This window comes from Stegostoma tigrinum, chromosome 34 (assembly GCF_030684315.1).
Source record: "Stegostoma tigrinum isolate sSteTig4 chromosome 34, sSteTig4.hap1, whole genome shotgun sequence".
NCBI classification, from domain to species: domain Eukaryota; kingdom Metazoa; phylum Chordata; class Chondrichthyes; order Orectolobiformes; family Stegostomatidae; genus Stegostoma; species Stegostoma tigrinum.
In genome coordinates this window covers 24589394-24612732 of record NC_081387.1, presented here as the reverse complement: position 1 = coordinate 24612732, position 23339 = coordinate 24589394, and the positions used below count along the sequence as shown (strand labels likewise).

At 39.8% G+C, this 23339-nt stretch overlaps 1 protein-coding gene across 6 annotated transcripts in view; it reads left to right on the top strand.

Moving 5' to 3' along the window:
- The window catches only part of tmem268 (transmembrane protein 268), a 35996-nt gene that overhangs the window by 8587 nt on the left and 4070 nt on the right, over positions 1-23339 (top strand). For 2 of the 6 annotated variants that reach the window (XM_048520042.2, XM_048520043.2), the window contains exons 2-9: positions 4590-4871; positions 7441-7521; positions 8879-8988; positions 11972-12079; positions 15251-15412; positions 18294-18404; positions 19532-19621; positions 22072-22272. In XM_048520042.2, coding sequence (XP_048375999.1) covers positions 4772-4871; positions 7441-7521; positions 8879-8988; positions 11972-12079; positions 15251-15412; positions 18294-18404; positions 19532-19621; positions 22072-22272 — 963 coding nt within the window. In that variant the 5' untranslated portion in view covers positions 4590-4771. Of the gene's footprint in view, positions 1-843; positions 1050-4589; positions 4872-7440; positions 7522-8878; positions 8989-11971; positions 12080-15250; positions 15413-18293; positions 18405-19531; positions 19622-22071; positions 22273-23339 lie in introns of those variants that run through there. The other 4 variants (XM_048520046.2, XM_048520045.2, XM_048520047.2 and 1 more) reach the window with 3 other exon arrangements.

Here is a 23339-nt window from a genome sequence, read left to right as displayed (position 1 = left end):
TGTTGTGAAACTTGAAAGGGTTCAGAAAAGATTTACAAAGATGTTGCCAGGGTTGATGAGTTTGAGCTAGAAGAAGAGGCTGTACAGACTGGAACTATTTTCCCTGGATCATCAGAGGGGTAGGGGTGACCTTATAAAGGTTTATAAAATCATAAGGGGCTTTGGATAGGCTAAATAGACAAGGGCTTTTCACTGGGCTGGGGGAATCCAAAACTAGAGGGCACAAATTTAAGGTAAGTAGGGGAAGATTTAAAAGGGACATAAAGGCAACACTTTCAAGCAGAGGGTGGTGCATGTTTGGAATGAGCTGCAACAAAAAGTGGTGGAGGCTAGTAGAATTTTTCTGAAGAAGGGTCTAGGCCCAAAACAGCAGCCTTCCTGCTCCTCTGCTGCTTGGCCTGCTGTGTTCATCCAGCTCTACACCTTGTTATCTCATTCTCCAGCGTCTGCAATTGCTACTATCTCTGTGAGGATGTATAGTCAAGGCATCGTGCAAATCACTTCAGCCTCCGACCTCATCCAGTCACTCACCCATTTTCATCCCATTTTAGCATTTTTTAAACTAATCAGCAGCTGAAAGAAGATGAGAGAGAGTCACCGTTCCTTCAGCGCCATACTGATTTTAATTTCAGACAGGTGTTGCTTGCAGCAGCATCTTTTAATTCCAGGAGACTTTTTTGATAATTCTGGAGGATTGGTAACAGTAGTGGCGGAGAGGCTGGCTCAGCCATCATGGGAACTGCGAGAGGGAATAGTAACAAACAAAAGTGCATCCAGACTGAAAGAACTGAGCAACAGGATTTCCTGTAAGTCAGGAGATCTCTACCACCCATCAGCTCTGGGCTTTTTGTGACTCGGAGGTGACTTCGTTGTAAACCACCGCAAGGAAAGTGACTACAAGAGAAAAGTAGCTTCACTTATGTAGTAACTTGAGACCACTGTTTCTGGCAATCAGAAACAAGTCAAAAGAATAAACAAGATAGCAGCAGGAGAATCAAAGCCAAAAGTAATGTGTCATCAACTTTTATTTGCTGCTCATGCATTTGGAGGTTAGTTTCTGGTTTTACTTATGAGAAGTGATCTGTCGCAGATTTAGTATGATGTTAACTAGAAGTAGTAACAGCAATTGCTACAAGAGGGTTTCTACATTTTAAATTTAAATTTAGTTGCTCAATGTGTCAGTGATATTTGGGTTGCGATGTTTTCCACTAAGCAGTGCAGGGAGAAGCAGGATTGCATGAAATGTATGTTTCTGTGGGAGAGAGATTAGTTTCAGTAGAGTAAGGTTTATTTTGCATGTGTGTGTTCCTTTCTTAACTGTCATTAGAACATTGGAAAATTTACATGACAAAATCAAATACAAGTAAAGCTGTTCCTTTTACTAATTATCGTGACACCACCTTTGGGTGGAGATTTAGGAATATTTAATCATTCTGAAATTCCTTTCAGTAAATGTCTGCCTTTTTGGAATGTTGCTGCTAATCCTTCATGAGAAAGGAGATTTTAAGATAACAACCCCATATTTGTACATTGCTGTTGCACCAACATGTCTCGGAGCAAGTGCCTTCTTGTAGATGGCAATCATTATAGATTGACTAGGTTTTATAACTACATTAAAAGTAATCGCCTCATTGTTGTTTTTGAGCTACTACCATTAACAAAAATAGAATTTGTTCACAGTTGTGACCCCTCAAACTAACTAAGTATTTTCTTTTTGTTAAGTTGTATAGTTTGTGTTCTTTCGCTTGTAGAGTTGTGGTATTTTAGTTCTTTAAAGGGAAATGTATTGTGTGGGGCCATAATATTTGTTATGGTTCACATTCGAGCCAGAAGTACAATCTTCTTTAAAAACGAAACTACATTTTTGTAAGAAATTAAAGCAAAAAATAATATTAAATAAAGTGAGCTGATGGAGAAATGCAATGAGAATTTGGGTCATTCAGACTCAATTATTCATTGGTATGTTGATTTAAGCATATCCTCTGGCATTTTCATAATCTTGACAATTATTTGTGCTACTTGCAACAACATGTATTTATGTAGCATTTTAACCCAGTTGACACTTCATGGAGAGTTATCAAAGAAAATTTTGCACCAAACCACCAAAGAGCTGCCAAACTGACAGCAAAACCCCAACTGATGAGTTTTCTTGGGACATAGGTAACTTTGCATTTATTGACCATTCTTTGTTATTCGTACTAGTCAGAGGGTGTGGGAGTGAGGATGGCACAGGCCAGAATCTGAAAGTCATTGGTGAACCCATTTAATTTTTATGGCCTTGAGACAGCTTTCAGTAACATCAGCTTCCATTCAAACAATAAAATGAACGTGGCCCCAAACGAAGTAGATTGAGGAATGTACAAATGTTTGTCAAAGAGTTTGATCATAGCACTGAAAAAAACTGGTGAACTTGTTTTTGCAATTGGTGAGACAATTTTAGAGCCGATGGCTAAAGGCCACCCTCCTGAGGTGAGGTGAAGATTTGGCAGATATTATGTTAACTGGGAGTAGCTACAGCATTTACTGCAAGGGATGTCGGTTTTTAAATGTAAAGTTAGTTGCTTATTGAGTCAGTGATATTTGGTTGTGATGTTTACCACCAGGCACAATGGGGGAAGCAGGATGGCATGAGTGTGTTCTTTGTGAGAGAGAGAGATTATTCCTCACCCAAGATTTATTTTGCGTATGTGCAGTTCTTTCAATGTTGTAGGAACATTGAAAAATTTTCATAATTGAAATGAATTTCATACTCAAATTATTGAGTCATGTTGACCTGCATTCTCATTGCATTCCTCCCATCAGCACACAATGTTGAGAAAATTTGCTTTTGTTTTCTCACAGCATTGTAGTTTTAATTTTAACAGTTACCTGTTACTTGCCAACAAATTGCCAGGTTTACTGAATTACCTTTGATCACTTTCTGTGGTGGGATTTGAACTCTGAGCTTTCTGATTACTAGGCTGACTCCGAAGAGGTTTGACAAACCGCTCAATTGAAAAAGGTTATTGCCATGGAGTCACCTTTCAGGGCAACCAGAGAAAAGCAATAAAGACAGCTTTTTTGATATTTCTAAGTCCCTAGAACAAATGAACTGTACTCAAGCCCTTTCAAAATTAAGGGAAGACATGAGTTGGCTCAATGAGCCAGATAGTTTGTTGACATTCACAATGAATAGACCATTCCTCGAGATACAGCTCCAGCGGAGGGAATCATTGTCTTTTGAGAAGAGGAGGGAACAGCTAAAGTGAATTGGAGAATGGGAGACAGGGCGTGGGGGGTGGGAGGAAATGTGGGGGAATGATTGAAATAAAGTATAATATTGCAGTCTCACTACTGTTTCCATTCGTATATATACACCAAAAAAATGGGAAGAATGTAGAGCGGTTGAGGCAGTTTCTCCTGGGGAGAGGTTAGGTTAATATGAGGGCCAACTGACTTTAAGTGGCTTTGCTGATGTGAGATGACAAGGAAACTGACTAATCTGGTGCAAAGCAGAAATGCTTTGGATCTGTTGAGCAAATTGGCCTGCTTGCAGGCTGTACATGCTTTGCATTTTCAAACGGTTTTATTCTTTCTTCGTTTTTGAATTGATGGTTCACTGTCTGGCTGAAAAATGGTCTCATACAACATAAATGAGAAACACTTGAGTGTTTTAAACAACTACAGAATTTGCTCTGTGCAACAAGAATTTGTGGCGTGTGTCACCATATAATAACAATGGGATCCAGATGACATTGACTAGGCTGAGGGGAGGGCCAGTTTTTCCATTCATGCACTGAGGAAGTAATGTGGATCAAAACTTGTACTTTCCCAGTCTGATCTTTACATCCGTGAAAATTAATGGTCAGAAAATTACAGTCTCTGATGCAGTACTTCCAAAAGGGATTCTTAGCAGAAGACAAGAGTACTAAAGTAGAAAAAACCCTTGACAATATATTCAATAGTGCACGAGTAGCGTCTAAACTATTTTGCAGCATAGTTTTCAAAATACAATTCTGAGAGATTTTTGAAGCCCCACAGTGCAATTTTATGGAGTGATGCGCAGATATGTGTTTATCCACTAAGCATTTGAGCTTTTTATTCAGAACCACGATGCTGAAGGAGACAAGAACATCAGCATGAGAGAATTTACAACCTCTGGTTCATTGGTGTTTTGTCCAGAGTCAGAGGCAAATGGCAAAATGACCTGACAGGTGGGCTTTACAGCATGAAAAATGGTGGGGAGGGTGAGCTGAAATAATTGGCAATGTTTTAGCTGTAAAATGAAAGTAAACTTGCCACATGGTTAGAAACAGTGAGATTCACCCCCTCATATTCTGTCACTAGATCTTATAGCCACATCCCAGGGATAGTGCATTTGAGTATGATGTAGGGATGCTTACATGGAGTTTAAACATTGGCACAGAATATATCTCTTTGACCACGTTTTTGGTCATCTGCCCTAACATTGCCACTGTAGCATCTAATTTTATAATGCCTTTGTGAATTACCTAGGTACATGTTATTAAAAGTACTACATTAATTCAAATTGTTTGTGTAATCCCCTTCAGTTTCTGATACTGTGATCTCATTTGGATTCTCTATTTTAGATTGCAGGTAATCGTGCCTGAGTTGCACCACTGCTGATTCGGCACCTTAATAGATTTTGATTGTACCTGGTTTTACAGAGTCCTACGTGTGCCACAAAGCAGTCACAGCATTAGTGTCATGTATGGTGCAGAAACCGAGCACTATCTTGCCCTGCTATACCAGTTTATAGACACCTGTCATAATGGCGCATGATGACAGTGGCTACAAGATATCATCAGAACAAACCTCCTTGACATCATTTGAAGCAATTGAGGAAGCAGATGTGCTTCACTGGATAAATGGTAAGAAAGACACGTTATTTTTCCGAGTGGAAAAGAAACTAAGTTTTGCATTTCTGTAACACACGTTACATACAGAATGCCCCTAACATGATTAATGACCATATTATGTTTGAAATGTAGCTACCCTTATGATAAAGTTGATGACCGCTCTGTACAGGAGGCTCCCATAAATAGCAGTATAATAATAAACAGGTTGTCTGTTTCAGCAAGTTTGATGGAGCAAGTATTGGCCAAAGCACCAGGAGAGCAGCCTCTTCAAAGTCGTGCCATTGAATTCTTTTCATTCACCCCTGTCGGCAAACCTACTCTCTTTTGAATGTTTAATACCTTGTATAAAGGAGACCACTTCAGGAGTGCAACATTCTCTCAATACCGTGTTGGACATGTTAGCCTGTGCCTTGTACTCAACCCTTGGGTAAAGAAGGGACTCCAACAGACAGGTCCCGATTTTCATTTGCAGGTCCAGAATGTAGAAATGGAATATTTTCCAACTCCACAAACGTGTGACCCATGTGAAAGTGTGTGAAAGTCCAGTTTTTGTTCTGAAGTGATGGGGTGAGGCCAGAGACTGTTGGCTGTGTTGCAGTTTGGGTGCAAGGTCTGCTCCTCTACACCCAGTTTAATGAAAAGAAATGAAAGTAAAGCATCACTCCAACCCTCAATCCTCACGATTGGCTCGTATGCATTCCTCATACCCCCATCCACACCACTTCAAACCTTTTAATTCGCCTTAAACCGCTCTACGAACTCTCATGGCCCTTCATTACCCCAATGTCCCACTACCCACTGCCCTTTCATATCCCTTTGTTCCCGTGCACACATTCTTTATCTTTCCTATGTCAACTTAGTTCTAACCTATATGCCCATCCTGCATCTTTTACATTCTCCACTCCATTCTCGCTCACTCATCCACTATCCACCATGGATGAACTTCACGAGCCATGCTGACATGTCTGTTATGGAAACATTGAGTAGGTTTGACCTGTATCGATTGGAATTTAGAAGATTGAGCCAACTTCATTGGAACATAGAATATTCTTTAGGGACTTGGCAGTGTAGATGTTGAGATTTTTTTCCCCCCTTGTGGAAAAGCCTAGGATCAGAGAGTATAATGTCAGAATAAGGGGTTGCATATTTAAAATGGAGATTGAGAGGAATTTCTCAGAGGAAAGTGTAGCTGTGAAATTGTTCACCGCAAAAAGCTGTTGAAGCTGATTTTTAAGCATATTCAAAGGCTGAGAGATTTTAAATCAGAAAGGGAATCCTGGTTTGTTTGGAGAAGGCATGAGAATGGAGTTGAAAATTATCAGATCAATTATAGTCTCATTGAATGACGGAGCAGACTTGATGGCCCAAACGGTCACTTTTCCAGCTGATAAAATATTCAATACATTGAAATTCCCTCAGCTAATTTCTTATTCAAATAAACATTTGTTTTCTAAGTTCTTTGGCAGTGTTAGCAGTTGTACAACTTTAACAATTATTTGAAAGCTCTGTCAGTTCCAATGGGTTGAAGAACTTTCAAGGCAAATTCATGATCCTTTCAACAATCACAAAGTGTACCTGACCCCCACTAAGGTACCCTCCAGCTCCCTACGACCAAGAGTGTCCTAGGATCGTAGCCATGGGAGTAAACTCAGCCCTTCAAAGGAAATTGCTACCTTTCAGAAATAGATTCTTTGAAGAGGACCTGCTGTGAGTTGGTAGTCTCTGCGGCTTCGGGTTCCAGACAGTGGGAACGCCAAACTGGGATTTAGAGGAACAACTGACCATTTAAATGTCAAACTGTGGATATCTGCGGCCCCCAAACCCACCAAAAACAAAAGTCACAGTGCCAGGGACCTCGGTTTGATTCCACCCTCAGGCGTCTGGCTGTGGAGTTTGCACACTGTGCTCGTGTCTGTAGATTTCCTCCCATATTTCAAAGATGTGCAGATTGGATGGACTGGCTTACTAAATTAGCCTCGTGTCCAGGGATGTGCAAGTTTGGTGGATTAGCCATGAGAAAATCCAGGGTTACAGGAATAGGGTGGGCTGTTGGGTCTGGATGAGATGCAGTTCGGACTGTCAGTGTTGACTTGGCCAAACGGCCTGCTCCCACACTTAAGGATTCTATGATTTGTACATAGATGATCTGATATTCCACATATTCACCTAGCCCTGATAACTTTTAATCTCCCTACCTAGCAAGAATCTATCCATCTCTGCCTTCAGAATATTCAAAGATTCTGCTTTCACCACATTTTATGAATTACAAGTGAGAGTAGGCTATGTTGTCCGTCAAATATGTTCTGCCATTCAATAAGATCGGGGCTGATCTGAAGGTAACCTCAACTCTACATTTCTCTGTCTTCCTCTAATAATCTTTCACCCACATGTTTATCGAGAATATATATAGGCCTTTGTGGTAAAGAGATTCAAGGACTGCTTCCGTGACTTTAGAGAAGTCTTTCAATGTTCTACAATCCTCTGAGAAAAAAAAATTTCTCCTGTGTAATCTCAGTGTGGCTGTTTCATATACCCCACCTGGAAAATAACAGTGGCTGAAAAAAATATTTTTGTGTCTCAGATCCGAATGGACCAGGCATCCTTAGTCGACATAATAGCACGAATGATTCAGAACTGTACAGCAGCCCTTCTGAGAGACCAGGTGAGTCCTGAAATGTATTTAGGAGTTTTGAGAGCATGCTGATGGCATTCTTGAGGATGTTTCACTTGGGGAACTGATTGAAAAATCAACTGAGAGCTTGGGAAGCTTATTCTGTGCTTAGCAATATATCCTGAAGCAAAAGCCAATGTTCAGTCAGGTTTTCAGCTGGTATCAGTGGACGGCGAGCTAAGTGTATTTGAGCTCATGCAGCTTTCAGGAATGGAGGGGTGATGGCCTTGTGATATTATCGCCAGGCTATGAATCCAGGAAACCAAATAATGTTCCAGCAACCTCAATTCAAATCCTGCCATGGTAAATTAAATTCTGGAATTAAGGGCCTAATGATGACCATTAAACCATTGTCAGTTGTCAGGTAAGTGCATCGCTTTTATTAATTACCTCTAGGGATGGATACTGCCATCCTTACCTGGTCTCGCTGACATGTGACTCCATACCCACAGCAGTGTGGTTCACTCTTAACTGCTCTCTGGGCAATTATGGATGGGCAATAAGTGCTGGTTCAGCCAGTGATGCTCATATCCCAATAACGAATAAAAACAAACCTGTTGGAAGAGATCCTTGGGTCAAAGATATTTTTCCCCATATCTTCTTATTAGGGAATGGCTTCTTTGTCAAGATGCATTAGTGTTGATAACCATCAAGAAACCAATGACATTGGACAGGAGGGGAAGGGGAGCAATTGTTGGAGAGAAGCAATTCTAGTAGCAGAATTGAGATACTAGAATACTACAATGGTGTTCTGCCTGTCAGAAACTGAAATAGAGCAGTTGTAATGTTGGTTTTGTATCCCTCCTGTTTTCTTTCCGTAACAAAGTTGATGTGTAAAATTGGTCCTGTGGGTGTTACAATTATTCACGTTAAATTTTTTTAATTTAAAAAGAATTAAAATTGCTTGGGAGAACATCACTGTAATGATCCCAAGATTGACAAATGACTAGCTATTCTTGAGAATCTGAGCATGTTTTAAGTGCTCAACCTTGAATCAACCCCTTAGTGAGGAATAGACATTAGGCGCTTCCCCAGTAAAGTGACCACTAATTGGAATGTGAGTTCTGCTCCTGCTGTTGTTATACACTTCTCACCAACAGTTGACAGTAGAAGGATTAGATACTGCAGCAAGCTCAGCTCTTCTCTCTGGGGATGTGTCACAGAAACCATAAAAAACAACACAGAGAAAACAAATGTTTCTTGCAGTAACATGCTATTGATGTGAGCAGCTTGATTGAAAAATTCTCACCAGCAAGCTATCACTGCTTACAAAATTCCTTATGTCTTGAGCACACTCACTGCTTGCCAAATAGCTCAAAGACTAAAACTTCAATAATTTTCGTTATAGAGTTGTACAATGGCCGCATACTACTGGTCCTCACTTCCAGTGGCTTCTGGTGGTCTCAGGGATTTGATCTGGAGTCATGTGAGGAAAATCTTGCCAGATTTGGAGTTCAGGTAACACGAGCTTCTAATTCAACAATTTCCTCTTAGGACACTAAATTATTATTATTTTTTTAAATTTATATTTAGCCTAGCACACATTGTTATGCCTCTTGGAGGGAGGACAGGATGTACTGCTTTGCCATATGCTCCACAATGTTCAGTACAGAAATTCTGGTCCCCAAATGCCAAAGTAGTAGTAGGGTCAGTGACTGAGTAGCTAATGACCAGACTAATGGACAATCTGTATTCTTCTCTTGTATTAATTTCAAGTTTTGTTGGCACTGTCCATGATAGTCTGTTGATGAACATAAGCATTTTAGAACATATATCTGTTTGAAACAACACAATGGAGAAAATTAACAAAAACTACAGTGCCCACTTGCTGCAGTTCACAACTATGTCATTACTCCGGGTTTACATACAGGTTTTTCTATCTTAATGTTTACATAGGCAGTTTCAATGTTAAATGTTGACAAAAGACATAATCAACAGTTACACAGCAAGTGCTTAAATGTGCAAAATGTTTAACAATCCATATCTGATGAGATGTGAAATAAAACAAGCAAACTCCAAGACACTTTTTTTTATTTATTAAAGTAGGTTACTCTCAAAGAATGGAAGCCTCATATTTGTATTTTGTTTCTTAACTGTAGGACAACGCTAAGCTATTAAGTGTAGCAATGTAGAATATATGACAGCCAATTTGAGCACAGCAAGCTTCCACAAAGACCAATGTAATAATGGGATAATTTTTTTTGCTGTGTTCATTGAAGAATAACTGAGTCAGGATGCTAGGTGATAACTTCCCTACTCCTCTTCAAATATTGCTGTAGTAGATTTTATGTCTATTCAAAGAGGCTGTTGAGGATGGATTCAATAATCTGAAGTGTCAGCCAGATTTTCCTCTGAAGTCTCAAGATGGAATTACACAAAAATCACCAGATATCTTTAGGATTGAGCGAGTGTTTGTTTTTTTTTAAATGGAATCCCCACTTATCCAGTCAATCAGTTCGTGATACATTTGAAATTTTTTAATCGTGAACGTGAAACTCGATGATTTTTCTAATATCTCTGACTTTTAGGATACCGCTCCCAAATAAACAAACTCCTACCGTCCACCACAATGTTTTTTAAAGCGGGGTGAAGTGCTGAGCAGAGAAACCATCAGATACCATTCCAGACTTGCAACAAGAGAGATGGAAAGTGATGATTTCTCTCACTTGGGAGTCAAGAACGAATGATTACATGCACAGGAAAGGACTTGGCCATTTTTGACTGAACTAGGCGTACAGGTCACTGAAACTAAAACCGAAAGTGCTGGAGAAACTCAGAGGTCTGGCAACATCTTTGGAGGCAGAAAGAATTAATGTTTTGAGTCCAGTATGAATCTTCTTTGGAACTGGGTCATATTGGACTGAAAAGTTAACTGTTTTTCTCTCTACAGAAACTGCCAGACCTGCTGAATTTCTTCAATATTTTTGGTTTTTATTTCCGATTTCACAGTTTGATAATAAAAGTTAAATACTAAGGGTCACTGTTTGAGAGTCAGGCCCATTTTAAACAATAATTACGTGAAATTCCTTCTGACAGCCTCCCTAAAAAGATGGTGGAAGCAGACTCCTTGAATACTTTAAGGTCGAGGTAGATAGCTTTTTGGTAAACAAGGGGATGAAATGTTGTCAGGATTAAGTCGAAATGTGAATTTAAGATTACTATCAAATCAGTCATGATCCTGTTGAATGGCAATGCAGGCTCAATGGGCAGAATGATCTACTCTTGCTAATTTTTATGTGTAAAATATGTTTTAACTCTAAAGAATGAATATATCAGAATGTTGTACCCCAGAGAACCATGCATTGCCAGATTAAGTATATTCAAGACAGGGATAGATTTTTGGAGACAAAGGGAAGCAGCAATATGGGAATCTGGTGGGGAAGTGTAACTGAAGTGGAAAATTAGCTCTGATTTGGACAGTCAAGCAGATTTAAAGGACTGAATGGCCTGCAGCAGTTCCAGTCTTATATTACAGTAAGAGGATAAAGAAATCAGCCAGATCCACCGAGGAAGTGATGGCTAAATGCCCTTGAATGGGAAGAAGTAGTTGGTGGGCCCTCATTGTACTGAAATTAAAAGTCGGCCCTAAACCACCTCTTTGTAAGGAAGACAATTCCAGCATATCCAGTCTTTCCCTTATGTTATTTTCATAAAGAATGAAACATTGCAAAATATAAAAGGAGATTTCTAACATTGGCCTTGTTCCTCATTAAATGTTGTTTTCTGAATTGATGTGACATCTAGTTGATTCCACATATAGGCTTGTTTCGGTTTGTTTATTCCACAGGAGAAATCACGGTTCATTCATCCATGCTGTGTTTTGTAACAGCATAACATTTGAGTTCAGCTTACAACACATGAACTGTGATGATTTTTATCTTCCTTTTTTGCGTTTATTTATCTCCTTGAACATAAACAGAATAATTATGTAATGTAAAACGGCTCGATGCACTTCACAGAGGCATCACCAAATAAAATGTGACAGAAACCTGGAAATATTAGATGAGCTTGGTGAAGTGCTTTTAAATTTTAAGCTTCTTAAAAGAGGGAAAGGTGGCCAAGAACTGGGGAGATGCAGGGAAAGAATGCCAAGTCTTATGGCTCAGGCAGCTGAAAGCACAGCCACTACTAGTGGAACAACTTAAAAAATGTGCATGCATAAGGAGTAGGAGTAAGAGGTACACAGAGATCTCAAATCTGATATGAAGTAAGAAGGCTGAAAACACAGAGATCTGACGTTAAAGAATTAAATAAAGCAAATAAATATGGATGAGATTTCAGTGCTGGGAGCCAAGATAGGTTGATGAGCGTGATTGATATGCAAATAGGACTTGGAGTGAATTAGGAAATTCAGGCATCTGGGTAAAATATTAAAGATGGAAAATTACATTTTCTCTCTCTGTTTTTCTCTGTCACCCTGGCATTGCTTCCTGCTCCACAGGTGCCACCAGAAGATTATGAGCTACCCATTCGAGCATCCCTAATGAGCGCAGAAGTAAGACGATACATGTATTTTAGTTCCACCGGCTTCATGATGCTGCTTGCACCAGTGAGTGATCCTGCATTTCCAGTTGATATTCAACCTCTTTGAAATGAGATAGCTCTCAGTGATCGGTGCAATGCTTTGTAGAGATTTCTGTGCATTCCTTTTTAAGTAGGACTTGATTATAATTGGGAATGTAAGGTGAGGAGGGTTTCTATTTCTATTTCTAATTTCCATTACCAATCCACTTGTCTTGGGATAACAATGCTTTGCAACCTGTATCATTTGACAAATAATATTGACTGTCTCTGGCTCTCTGAGTTTTTGTGAGTGACTGTCACTTATGAACCAGGAGTATAGCCTTGATTCCACTGGCAACTTATGCTGGGTATGTAACCCATGGAAGACAGTGTGTTGAGAGGAGCTGGTGGCCTAGTTGTACCATCACGTGACTTTTAATCCAGAGAACCAGTTATTGTTCTGGGGTCCCAGGTTCAAACCGTGGAAGATGTTGGAATTTGAATTCAATAAAAATCTGGAATTAAGACTCTAATAATGATCATGAAACAGATGCTGTAAAAATGCATGTGGGTCACCACATCTTTTAGGGAAGAAAACTGCCACCCTTATCTGGTCTGGCCTATACCTGACTGCAGACCCACAGCATTGTGCTTGATTCTTACCTGGTCTCTGGGCAATAAATGCTGTCCTAGCCAGCAACACTCAAATTGCCAAGGTTGGTGACACCAAAATTAATGACTTCAGTTGAGGTCAGGAACGGGAGGTTCCAGACTCATAGGCGAAACATTACCCATAAGATCAAAGCTTATTTTGTCTTGCAGTTATATCAGCAGTGACTTGCAAGGAGTCAAACTTAGAAAGGGTGTATCCATTTATACAGTAAAAGAGGGTTGATTGTTTGGAGCATGGTTGGTATGGAGATACAGCAAATCTGCTAAATGAGTTAGTTGGAAAAACCATGTTGTTAGATTCTAGTTAGTCAGGGAGTGGATAAACTGGGACATTTTTCATTCTAGCCTAGGAGGTTGAGGGGTGACCTTTTTTATAGAAGTTTATAGAATGATGAGGGACATAGATAAGGTGAATAACAAAGGGCTTTTCCCTAGGGTGGGTAAGTTCAAAACTAGGGGGTATGTTTTTAATGTGAGTAGAGAAAGATTTAAAAGGCACCTGAGGAGCAACATTTTCACACAGAGGGTGGTTCGTATGTGGAATGAACTTCCAGCGGAAGGAGTAGATGCAGGTACATTTGCAACATTTAAAAAACATTGAACTAGAAAAATTTTAGGTCTGAGTCAAACACAGGCAAGTGGGACTAGTTTTAGTTTGGGAAACTTGTTCGGGATGGATGAGTTGGACTGAAGGATCTATTTCCTTCCTGTGTAACTCTGACTATTTTTCTCATCCTCCCCAATAAACTATGATAGATGGTGAGGATTCCATTTCTCAGACAGTGACTGCTTTCCAGTAAATTGCCTGTTGTTCGTGGGTGATTCTGGATGGTCATTATCAGCACTCATGAGGGAAATGCTGCAGCCAGACTTAATCCTGCCCGTTTTGTCTTTTTTTTTATATCTACTTAGATAACTAACTGAAGCAGTTACAGTCAGAAACTAAAGTCTTTCCTTCACCGAGCCACAAATTCCAAATACAGTGATGCAGTTCAAGTTGAATCTTCTGGTTTGCATGGAGTGTCATGTCATGCAGCTTATTTGAGAGGTTGAGGGGAGATCTAATAGCAACTTACAAGATAATGTACGGTTTAGAAGGGGTGGACGCTAGGAAGTTGTTTCCGTTAGGGGGGGGAGACCAGGACCCATGGGCACAGCCTTAAAATTAGAGGGGGTAGATTTGAAACTGAAATGAGACAACATTTCTGCAGCCAGAGAGTGGTGGGCCTGTGGAATTCATTGCCACGGAGTGCAGTGGAGGCCAGGACGTTGGATGCTTCAAGGCAGAGATCGACAAATTCTTGATCTCAGAAGGAATCAAGGGCTACGGGGAGAGTGCAGGGAAGTGGTGTTGAAATGCCCATCAGCCATGATTTAAATGGCCGAATGGCCTTACTTCCACTCCTATGCCTTATGGTCTTATTGTAAAACTCAACTATCAAAACGTAGTCCCCATCAAATGCTTTTGAACAGAATGTTTTAAGAAAACGTGTCTATTTTAATCAGATATAAATTGGAGAATGAGTTCAACCTCTGTCATAAAATAGCTGAAGCAGAGGCTTTGAATGTTTTCAAGGCAGAAGTGGATAGATTATTGATAAGCAAGGAATGAAACATTATTGGATGAAGGTGTGAATATAGAATAACCAGAGAGACATGATCATATTCAATGGTGGAACAGGTTCGAGGGGCCAATTTGCCAATCCTGTTTGAATTTGTATGTTCAGCTTTAACTTGATTGTCTAAGCAGGAGCCTCACATAATTGGTTACAACACTGCTAATTGGTTAAAAATCTTTTCTCATTCTTTAGTGGAGAATAAATCCACATAAGCGCAATCCCATAAAATGCCCGACAGGCAGGTGATGCAAAAAGCACTCCCCTAAATATATTGGTCCAGGAACTGCTTACATCTCAACCTGTTGAGAATAAAAAAAATTGTAGAACAGCAAGATCAATATAGAATTGCAAACTTGTTTTGTGGGCCCATTTTTTAAAATTGATAAATTAAGGTTAAGTAGCATGGCTTATAGTCTAGTTCATTCAAGAGGGCATTGGATGTTTATTTGAATAGTTATGGTGTGTAGAGATATGGGGAAAGGCAGGAGATTGGCACTAAAATAATACAGCTGGCATAGGCATGATTGGCCAAATGGCAGCCTCCTGCACCATAATAATTCTGTGATTGACCAGTTTAAGGTTTTCATGAATGGCTGGATTATCACCTAAATCCTTTTATTTAGAAGAACAGCCACAGTCATTTCTAATAGATATTGTGTTTTCATTCAAATATTGGGACATCGAGGTAAGTTCATGTAAGAGCATGAAATATAGGAAGAGAAAAAAGTTGAGGTGTTCTTTGGAGGAAATGACACAGCTTAAGACCTAGACATCTCGAGACACAATTTGCAGGATAAAGGAGATTGGAAACATGGAAGAGGTTAGAGTTGAAGGAGCATAGAGAGCTCTGAGGTTCTTGTCCTGTTTTGGGACAGGCCAACAGGCTGATCGTGCAGCCTGTATAACTGTGTCTGTTGATCTTTTAGGTATTTTATCTGGCAGCATGGTGTTGTCTCTTTTCAACTTTCCACCTCTACCTGGACACGTATGTGAAGAGCTTCTTTTGGGCCTATTGCCTTCTAATCAGCATCATCGCTGTACTTTTGACCACCATCCTCCTTCTCCTCCTGCACCGGCACAATCAAAAGGTAGGAAAGAGTCCCACATGTACCTGTGAGATTGTAGTTTCTTGTGAAACCAGTGAAGCACTGATTTTTTTTTTGACCTATATCTGTACGAGTTCTCATAATTTGACATCTGCAAATGTGATTGATTTTTACTTTCTCTTTCAAGTGGCATTCAGTACACACACAAAATGTCATGTATCAATGGGACAGGTGGGGACTTGTGCTAAGCCTTTCATTTAGAGGTGAAGGATCTCAGTGCTGAGTGCAGGACTGTAGCGTGACTGACCATATGACAAAATGTCTTTTCTTTTGTAGTGGTGGTGCATGGGATTTACAAATAACCTATGAGTTTGTTACATGTCAGTGCCCCGGGGAAATCAGCCAATCAGTGTGCTTCAACTACAACCTCATAAGCATATGACTCTAGCATATTTTGTTGTTGTTTTTTTCAGTAATTGTGCCTACTTTGTGAAGCTCTTTGAGTCTTGCAGCACAGTTGAAAACTAATCCTGTCTTGATTTCAAAAGGATGATAGGAGCCAGAGCTCAGCAAAAGATGGATGGCTCACTTTCCATTCATTACAACCTGGGCACTTCAAAATCCTTTTAGTTTAATCTTCAATATCGGAGGCTTACCTCCTCACTTTGCCATGTGCTCGTGGTGTGGCGCCCCACAAGAATGTGGAGTCATCAAATTATGGTCTTTTTGGATGATGCAGCAGGTTTGAGAGGCTGGGTGGCCACCTTCTCTTAATTCATATAGATGTAGAAAAAAAAGTAATAATAATCCAGGCAAGTGGAGAACAATCCAGGGTACTCCTAAATTATGTCTTGTAGATGATGGATCAGTATAGAACTAGGTGACTTTTCACTGAATTCCCAGCTTTTGACCTGCTGTTGTAGCCAAAGAATTTAAATGGTTATTCCAATTAAGATCCGAGTCATTTGGAATAGTAAGGATATGGGTGACGTGAGAGTGGCATTTGTCACCCTGACCATATGGTGTTAACAGATGGTTAAAGCAGCAGAGTCATGTGTATGGGACATCAGAGTTTGTATGTGCCAAGATTTATCCCTGCAGCTAAGATGGACATGTAAAGGGGATTTCTGCAATACCTGAAGCAGCTTGACCACCTGCCTGCAAAACCTGCTTGAAGGAAAAAGAAAAAGAAAGACTGACACTAGTACTGCTTTTCACTATCACCAGCCATCTCAAAGAACTTGGCAGCCAATGAAATGCTTTTAAAATTGTAATTGTTTTTGTAGTGTAGGAAATGCAGCAGCCAATAGCAAGCTCCCATAAGCAATAATGTGATAAAGTTTCCAATTAATCTGTTTTTGATACACCAATTGAGAGATGAATATTGGCCTGAACACCAGAGTGTATTCACCTACTCTTCCTCAGAAAGTATTTTGGGACCTTTGCAATAAAAATGAACTGGAATCAGATCTGATGAAGAGTCTATGGACTTAAAACATTAACTCTGTTTTACTCTCTAGAGACGCTGCCAGACCTCCCATGTCTCTCCAGTACCATCTGTTTTTGTTTTCGATTTCCAGCATCTGCAGTGCTTTGCTTTAATTGGGACCTTTTGAATCCAACCAGAGGACAGTTTTAAAAATTCATCTGAAAGATAAGCCCTCCAACAGTCCCATAGGTGCTGTTTTAGGAGCCTCAGTGAGTTGCTGCTGCACACCTTGTAGATGCAATGCTGTCACTGTGCATCACTGGCTGGCTGCTAATCAAGAGGACTGCATCTTCCTAGATGGTGTTAAGCTTCTGCTGTCTTGTTGGAGCTACCCTCATCCAGGCAAGTGGAGAACAATCCATTGTACTCCTAACTTGTATCTTATAGGTGGTGGATCAGTGTAGAAGTAAGTGACTTTTCACTGAATTCCCAGCTTTTGACCTGCTCTTGTAGCCAAAGTATTTAAATGGTTGTTCCAGTTAAGATCCTTACTATTGCAACTGACTTGGATATGGTTGGTGTGGGACTCAATGATGATACCATTGAATTTCAAGGGGATCTGGTTAGATTCTCCTGTTGGACTTGATCATTGTGTGGTGTGGATATTATTTTTATAAAACAAATTTAGCATAAGAGTGGCATTTGTCACCCTGACCATATGATGTTAACAGATGGTTAAAGCAGCAGAGTCATGTGTCCTCAGAGTTTTATGTGCCAAGGTTTATCCCTGCAGCCAAGATGGATATGTAAAGCAAATCAAAAAATAAGGGGAGTTTGTAAGAGCAGCAATACCTGAAGCAGCTTGACCACCTGCCTGCACAGCCAGAAATGCAGAGACTAAAGGAAGACAATCTGACAATTGAATGGAACCTATTAACCTCAGGATATTCCGAAGCAGAGCATCTCTTGAATTATAGTCACTGTGACAATACGTGAAATACAGTTCGTGCACAGCACATTTCCACAAACAGCAGATTATCTGTTTCAGTGAAATTGATCAATATTGGCCAAGCTCACATGGGAGAATTCCTCTACTTTCGCTTCAAAAATAGTGGCTATGGGATTTAAATCCACCTTGAGAGATCTTGTGGAGTCTCAGTTTAACATCTTATCTAAATGACTGGTACCTCTGATACTGCATCACCCACCTAGGTTACGTACCGCAAGACTCATGTGAACTTATAATCTTTTGGTTTTGAGTGTAACACACTGGGCCACGCTTGACATTAAAGAAGCAGGATTTTGTACATGCATACCAACAATAATTTCTACCCTTTTAATTATTAAACAGTTTCTGAACGTCTGCGTGATGACTGGGTTGAACCCCAAAACCCAACATTTGTGTACACACAATACAAAATTAGCAGACAGACTAACTGATGTTAGACTCACGTTTCATATGCTAACCAAGTGTACCTAAAATCCATTTTGCAGATTAATGTGAACACAGATATGCGACTCATCTGGGTCAATGAGAACCTTGTGAAGTACAACATTTTGGTTGGTGTAGTGGATGTAACAAAACATTGCACAAGTATGCTTCATGTATCCTTTCTAGAAACTGTAATGATTTATAAAGGCTTTGTTTTCTAACCCTGTCATGGCTTGAGGGGTGAAGGCTTTAGATGCTCAGTTGTATAACAATATTGGGGGGAGGGTCTTCAGTAATGTGGAAGAATTAGGAAACTGAATTAGTTCTCCTTTGTGTCGGAGGCTTTTGTAGATTTGCTAGAAGTGTTTAATGTCACAGTGAATTTGATAGACTATAAAATAGCCCTTTTCAATGGTAAGGCACAGATTTAAGGTAATTAGCAAAAGAACCGAAAGTGGGATATGGCGAATTTTTATTACACAGTAAGTTGTGATGTAGAATGCAATGCCTGAAAGGGCAATAGAAGAAGATGCAATAAAAATTTTCAAAAGAGTATTTCAGAAAAGGAAATAGTTTTTAGGGTTATTGGGGACAAAGGAATCAAGATGGATTAATTCAATAGATCTTTGAAAGAACTGATTCAGGCGCAATGAGCTGAATAGATTTAATTGTTATTAGATTTCTCTGGTATCCCAGCAGTCATGTTTTTTTCAGGTGAATGCTACAGAGCTGCAGAGTTAATAAGCTGGAAAGAGTAGACTAAATGAGTGGACCACCTTCCTCAATTGATTTTCACAGTCTTGCTATGGTACGGAAGGAGGTCATGCAGCCCATCGTGTCTGCACTGATTCTATTACCTAGTGTCAGTCTTCTCCCTTTCACCATGTTCCTGCACACCATTTCAGTGCCCTCTTGACACTAACCAGTGTCTAGTATAAGTTCAAGATCATCTTCTGGCTGTTATACTCCATGCCCCTATTAATGAAGCTGAAGATTCTCAATGCTTTGTTTATTGCTGTCTCGACCTGTCCTGCCTCCTTCAATGATCTGTACACAAGTACACCAAGTCCTTCTCTCCTGTGCCCCTTTTAGAATTGTAGTTGTTATTTTGTAATGTCTTCTGACGGAAGTGCATTATCTTACACTTCACTGCTTTTGAAATTCATCTGCCATCTATGACTGCAACAACTTGTCAATGCCCTTTATCACTCCCCCGCACATTTTGTTGATGAATTAAGCCCATCAACTAACTTGTCCAAGTGAAACCATAAGCATAATCTGTTCCTTGACATACAGCCAGCTCTGCTTTGTGTACTTTGATGTTAAAGAGTGTGAGAGGAGACTCACTTCTTTGCTGGAACAACGACATCCGACAGCATCTGGATTTCAGGTGATTGCTTTCATTCTCTTCTTGTAAATAAAAACAACTTCTCATTTACTGTAGGAATGATCTCAATGTTAGTGCCTGAATCAAGCTGTCAACTGACTTAATTTTCATCTCCCTTTCCAGCATTTTGTGTTCACTTCCTGGTTGCTGCTTGTTCAGCAAAGTGGTTCATTTCGCTTCCTGAACCCAGCAACTGAATCAGCATTTAACACACTTGCCAGAGAATCTGTGCCAACTTTCAATTGTTGCACACTTTTAACTTTTCATTTAGTTCTTTGTTTTGAACAATTTTGTTTTACTATTGTCACTTTTAAAGCATAATTTTACAGTTAAAGGAGAGAAAGACAAAGCGTGAATAAATTGTGGTGACAGAGTTACTAAAGGGCAAGTGTTCTTCGAATTGTAGCCATTGTCAGAAGTCACACAAAACTAAGTTATAGTCCAACAGGTTTATTTGAAATCACAAGCTTTCAGAAGGCATCTCTTTTGTCAGTTGCAACTTTTAAAAAAAAAAATCATTCATGGGATGAGAGGCATCGCTGACCAAGCAGCATTTATCGCCCAGACAGCAGTTATGAGTCAACCACATTGTTGAGTCTGGAGTCATATGTAGACCAGGCCAGGTAAGGATGGCTGTTGCCTTCCCTACAGGACATTAGTGAACCAGATGGGTTTTCCCGACAATTGACAATGGATTCATGGTCATCGATAGACCCTTAATTCCAGATATTTTTTGAATTCAAATTCCACCATCTGCTGTGGCGGGATTCAAACCCGGATCCCTAGAACATTATCTGGTCTCTAGATTAACAGTCCAGCGATAATACCACTAGGCCATCATCTCCCTGTAAATTAAATGAGGCAGAGACATAATTACAAAAAAAATACATAGTGGTGCTGGAGACAAACCAAATGGCTGGAATAAAATGATAGGTATAAATGATAGGTGCTGAGGGTCTAACCAAGGTAATAAGTAATCCAAAACTGTACAAACTAATAAAGATTGAGAGATCATATCAATTTTTCAAGGTGATGATGTCAAAACAGGACAGTAAGGAAGATTTTACAGATACAGAACAGTGCGGTGTGGTCACACACAGCGTAACAGGAACCCAAGATTATGGTTGAGGCCATCTTTGTGGGTATGGAACTTGGCTGCTTCTGCTTGGCAATTCCGCAATTGGTGAGACCATGCAGATGCTACGACAATGTGTGAATGGATACCACATAACAATTGCTGAACACAGAACGTTACGTTACAGCACAGTACAGGCCCTTTGGCCCTCAATGTTGCGCCGACCTGTGAAACCAATCTGAAGCCCATCTAACCTACACTATTCCATTATCATCCATACGTCTATCCAATGACCATTTAAATGCCATTAAAGTTGGTGAGTCTACTACTGTTGCAGGCAGGGCATTCCACGCCCTTACTACTAGGAATCTTCCCTCCCAGTCAGGGAACACCTCAGCAGTCAAGGGCACTCAGCCTCTGATCTTCGGGTAAGCATCTTCCAAGGCATACTTTGAGATACACAACAATGCAGAATCACCAAGCAGAAACTGATGGCCACGTTCCACAGCCATGAAGATGGCCTCAACCGTGATCTTGGGTAAATGCCGTGCTGTATGTCTCCGCAGTTCTGTCTCTGCAAAATCTTCCATACTATCCTCTTTTTTGACACCATTACCTTGATAAGTGGTTGTGATTAATGTTTGTACAATTTTGGATTACTTATTACTTTGGTTGGACCCACCGCGTGCAACTGTTGTATCTTTCATGTTATCCCAATCATTTGTCTTGTCTCCAGCACCACCTTAGTTTTAGTTTTTTGTAATTATCTCTCTGCCTCACTTAATCGGATTATAGGTCATCATTTTACTTATTATTCAGCTGTTGACACATTACTCACATTGTCTAACTCTCTTGGTCACCTGCAGAGACTTATGATTCAACACTCTACTCATACCACGTGTATGATCTTTTAATCTCTCTGCCTGTAAATTCTGTGTCTTTGTGCTCTTTTCTCTGTGCACCTGACAGAGCGGCTGTGCCCAAAAGCTTGTATTTCAAATAAACTGTTCAAATAAATAGTGTCATGTGATTTCCTACCTAGAAGAAGAGTAAGGATTGATCAAATTGAAATGTTTTAGACAATTAAAGGATTTCATTGGTGAAACGAGTCCAAAACAATGGAGCATAATCTTAAAATCAGAGTCAAACCATTTCATGAGTGATATCAGGAAGCAATTCTTCATTATAGTAGTGAAAGGCTGGGCTGCGAGGGGATAATTGGATCTTTTGAGGATCGACTTTTTTTTTGCCCTTGTGTAAAGGCAGAATAGACTCCAGCTGAAATATCTGCTGCTGCTTTCCAAACATTACCTAAGTAAGGAGTACCTATACCTTGTGTATTGTGTCCATTTAACTGTTAGTCTTTTTTAATCAACAGTCCCTTTTGAATCAAAAGCTAGGCCATCTCTGCATCATCATAGAAACAAATCAATCCAGTCCTCTGAACAACATCAAGGCAGATTCTGAAGAAACTCCACTATTATCAGGGAACGATAAGGACACTCGCAAGAACTGTAATCAACAAACACAGCATGTTTTTAACACCCTGAAATGCCTTGTACCTAAAGGCACAGCTCAGGTAATGTATTTACTCAAATGTATTACCAACTGCAATGCTTCAATCTCTTGTGTATTGTCAGTTTCCTTTACCCTGTTAATGGCAGTTGTGCCTTAGGCCCTAAGCTCTGAAATTCTCTCTGGAAACCTCTCCACCTTTCGTTTTCTTTAATCGCTCCTTTGAAAGCTTGGGCAATGAGATACATTTTATTGGCTGCAATTCCTACATCCTGATACCTAATTCTGTAGCTCAGTACCAGATGATATTTGATAATGTTTCTCAAGATGTTTACCTATTTTAAAGGTGTAAGTCTGTGCTGTGAAGTATCAGTTATCAAATTGCTCCACGAAACTCTGGCTGACCTACAGTAATCGCAATTACATCCTTACTTAGCATGCAAGCCTGAAGGTTTCAAGAGTATTTTTCATGTATCTTTGCTGGTCTCCCTATGTCTGACCCTCCAGAAATTTGAGCTAATCCAACATTCTGCTGTCTGTGCATTAACCTGTACCAGGATGCTTCTTAAAACTGATTTGACCAAGTTTGATCTGTTGGCTCTTCATCATGATTTGTTCTCTTTTTGTAGTTCAGTGTCATAAGTTTGCTTTATAATACCCTAGGGCATTTGACTACATTAAAGGCATTATAGGAATATAAATTGTTGTTGACGATCTTCACTAAGAAAGAAATTATATCGTCTTGATTGTATAAAGCTTGTATATAAATTTGCTGGTACTTACAAAAGAGAACATCAAAATATTTTTGAGTTATGAAGGAGGAAAGTCATAGACTCATAACATTACTCTTTCTTTCTCCACAGTCGCTGCCAGACCTGCTGAGCTCCTCTGGCACTTTGTACTTTCCGTTTCTGATCTCCAGCATCCATTGTGCTTTGTCTTGAGTATTTAATTCATTGCCAAGTTTACCTTCTCCACCATTAAGAACAATCATGGCTGATCTCATCAGCTTCACTTTCCCTCATGCTCCCCATAACCTTTAACCCGTGACTAATTAAAAATTTGTCTACATCTTCCTTAAATTTATTCACTCTCCTGACACCCACTATGCTGAAGGGTAGTGAATTGCAC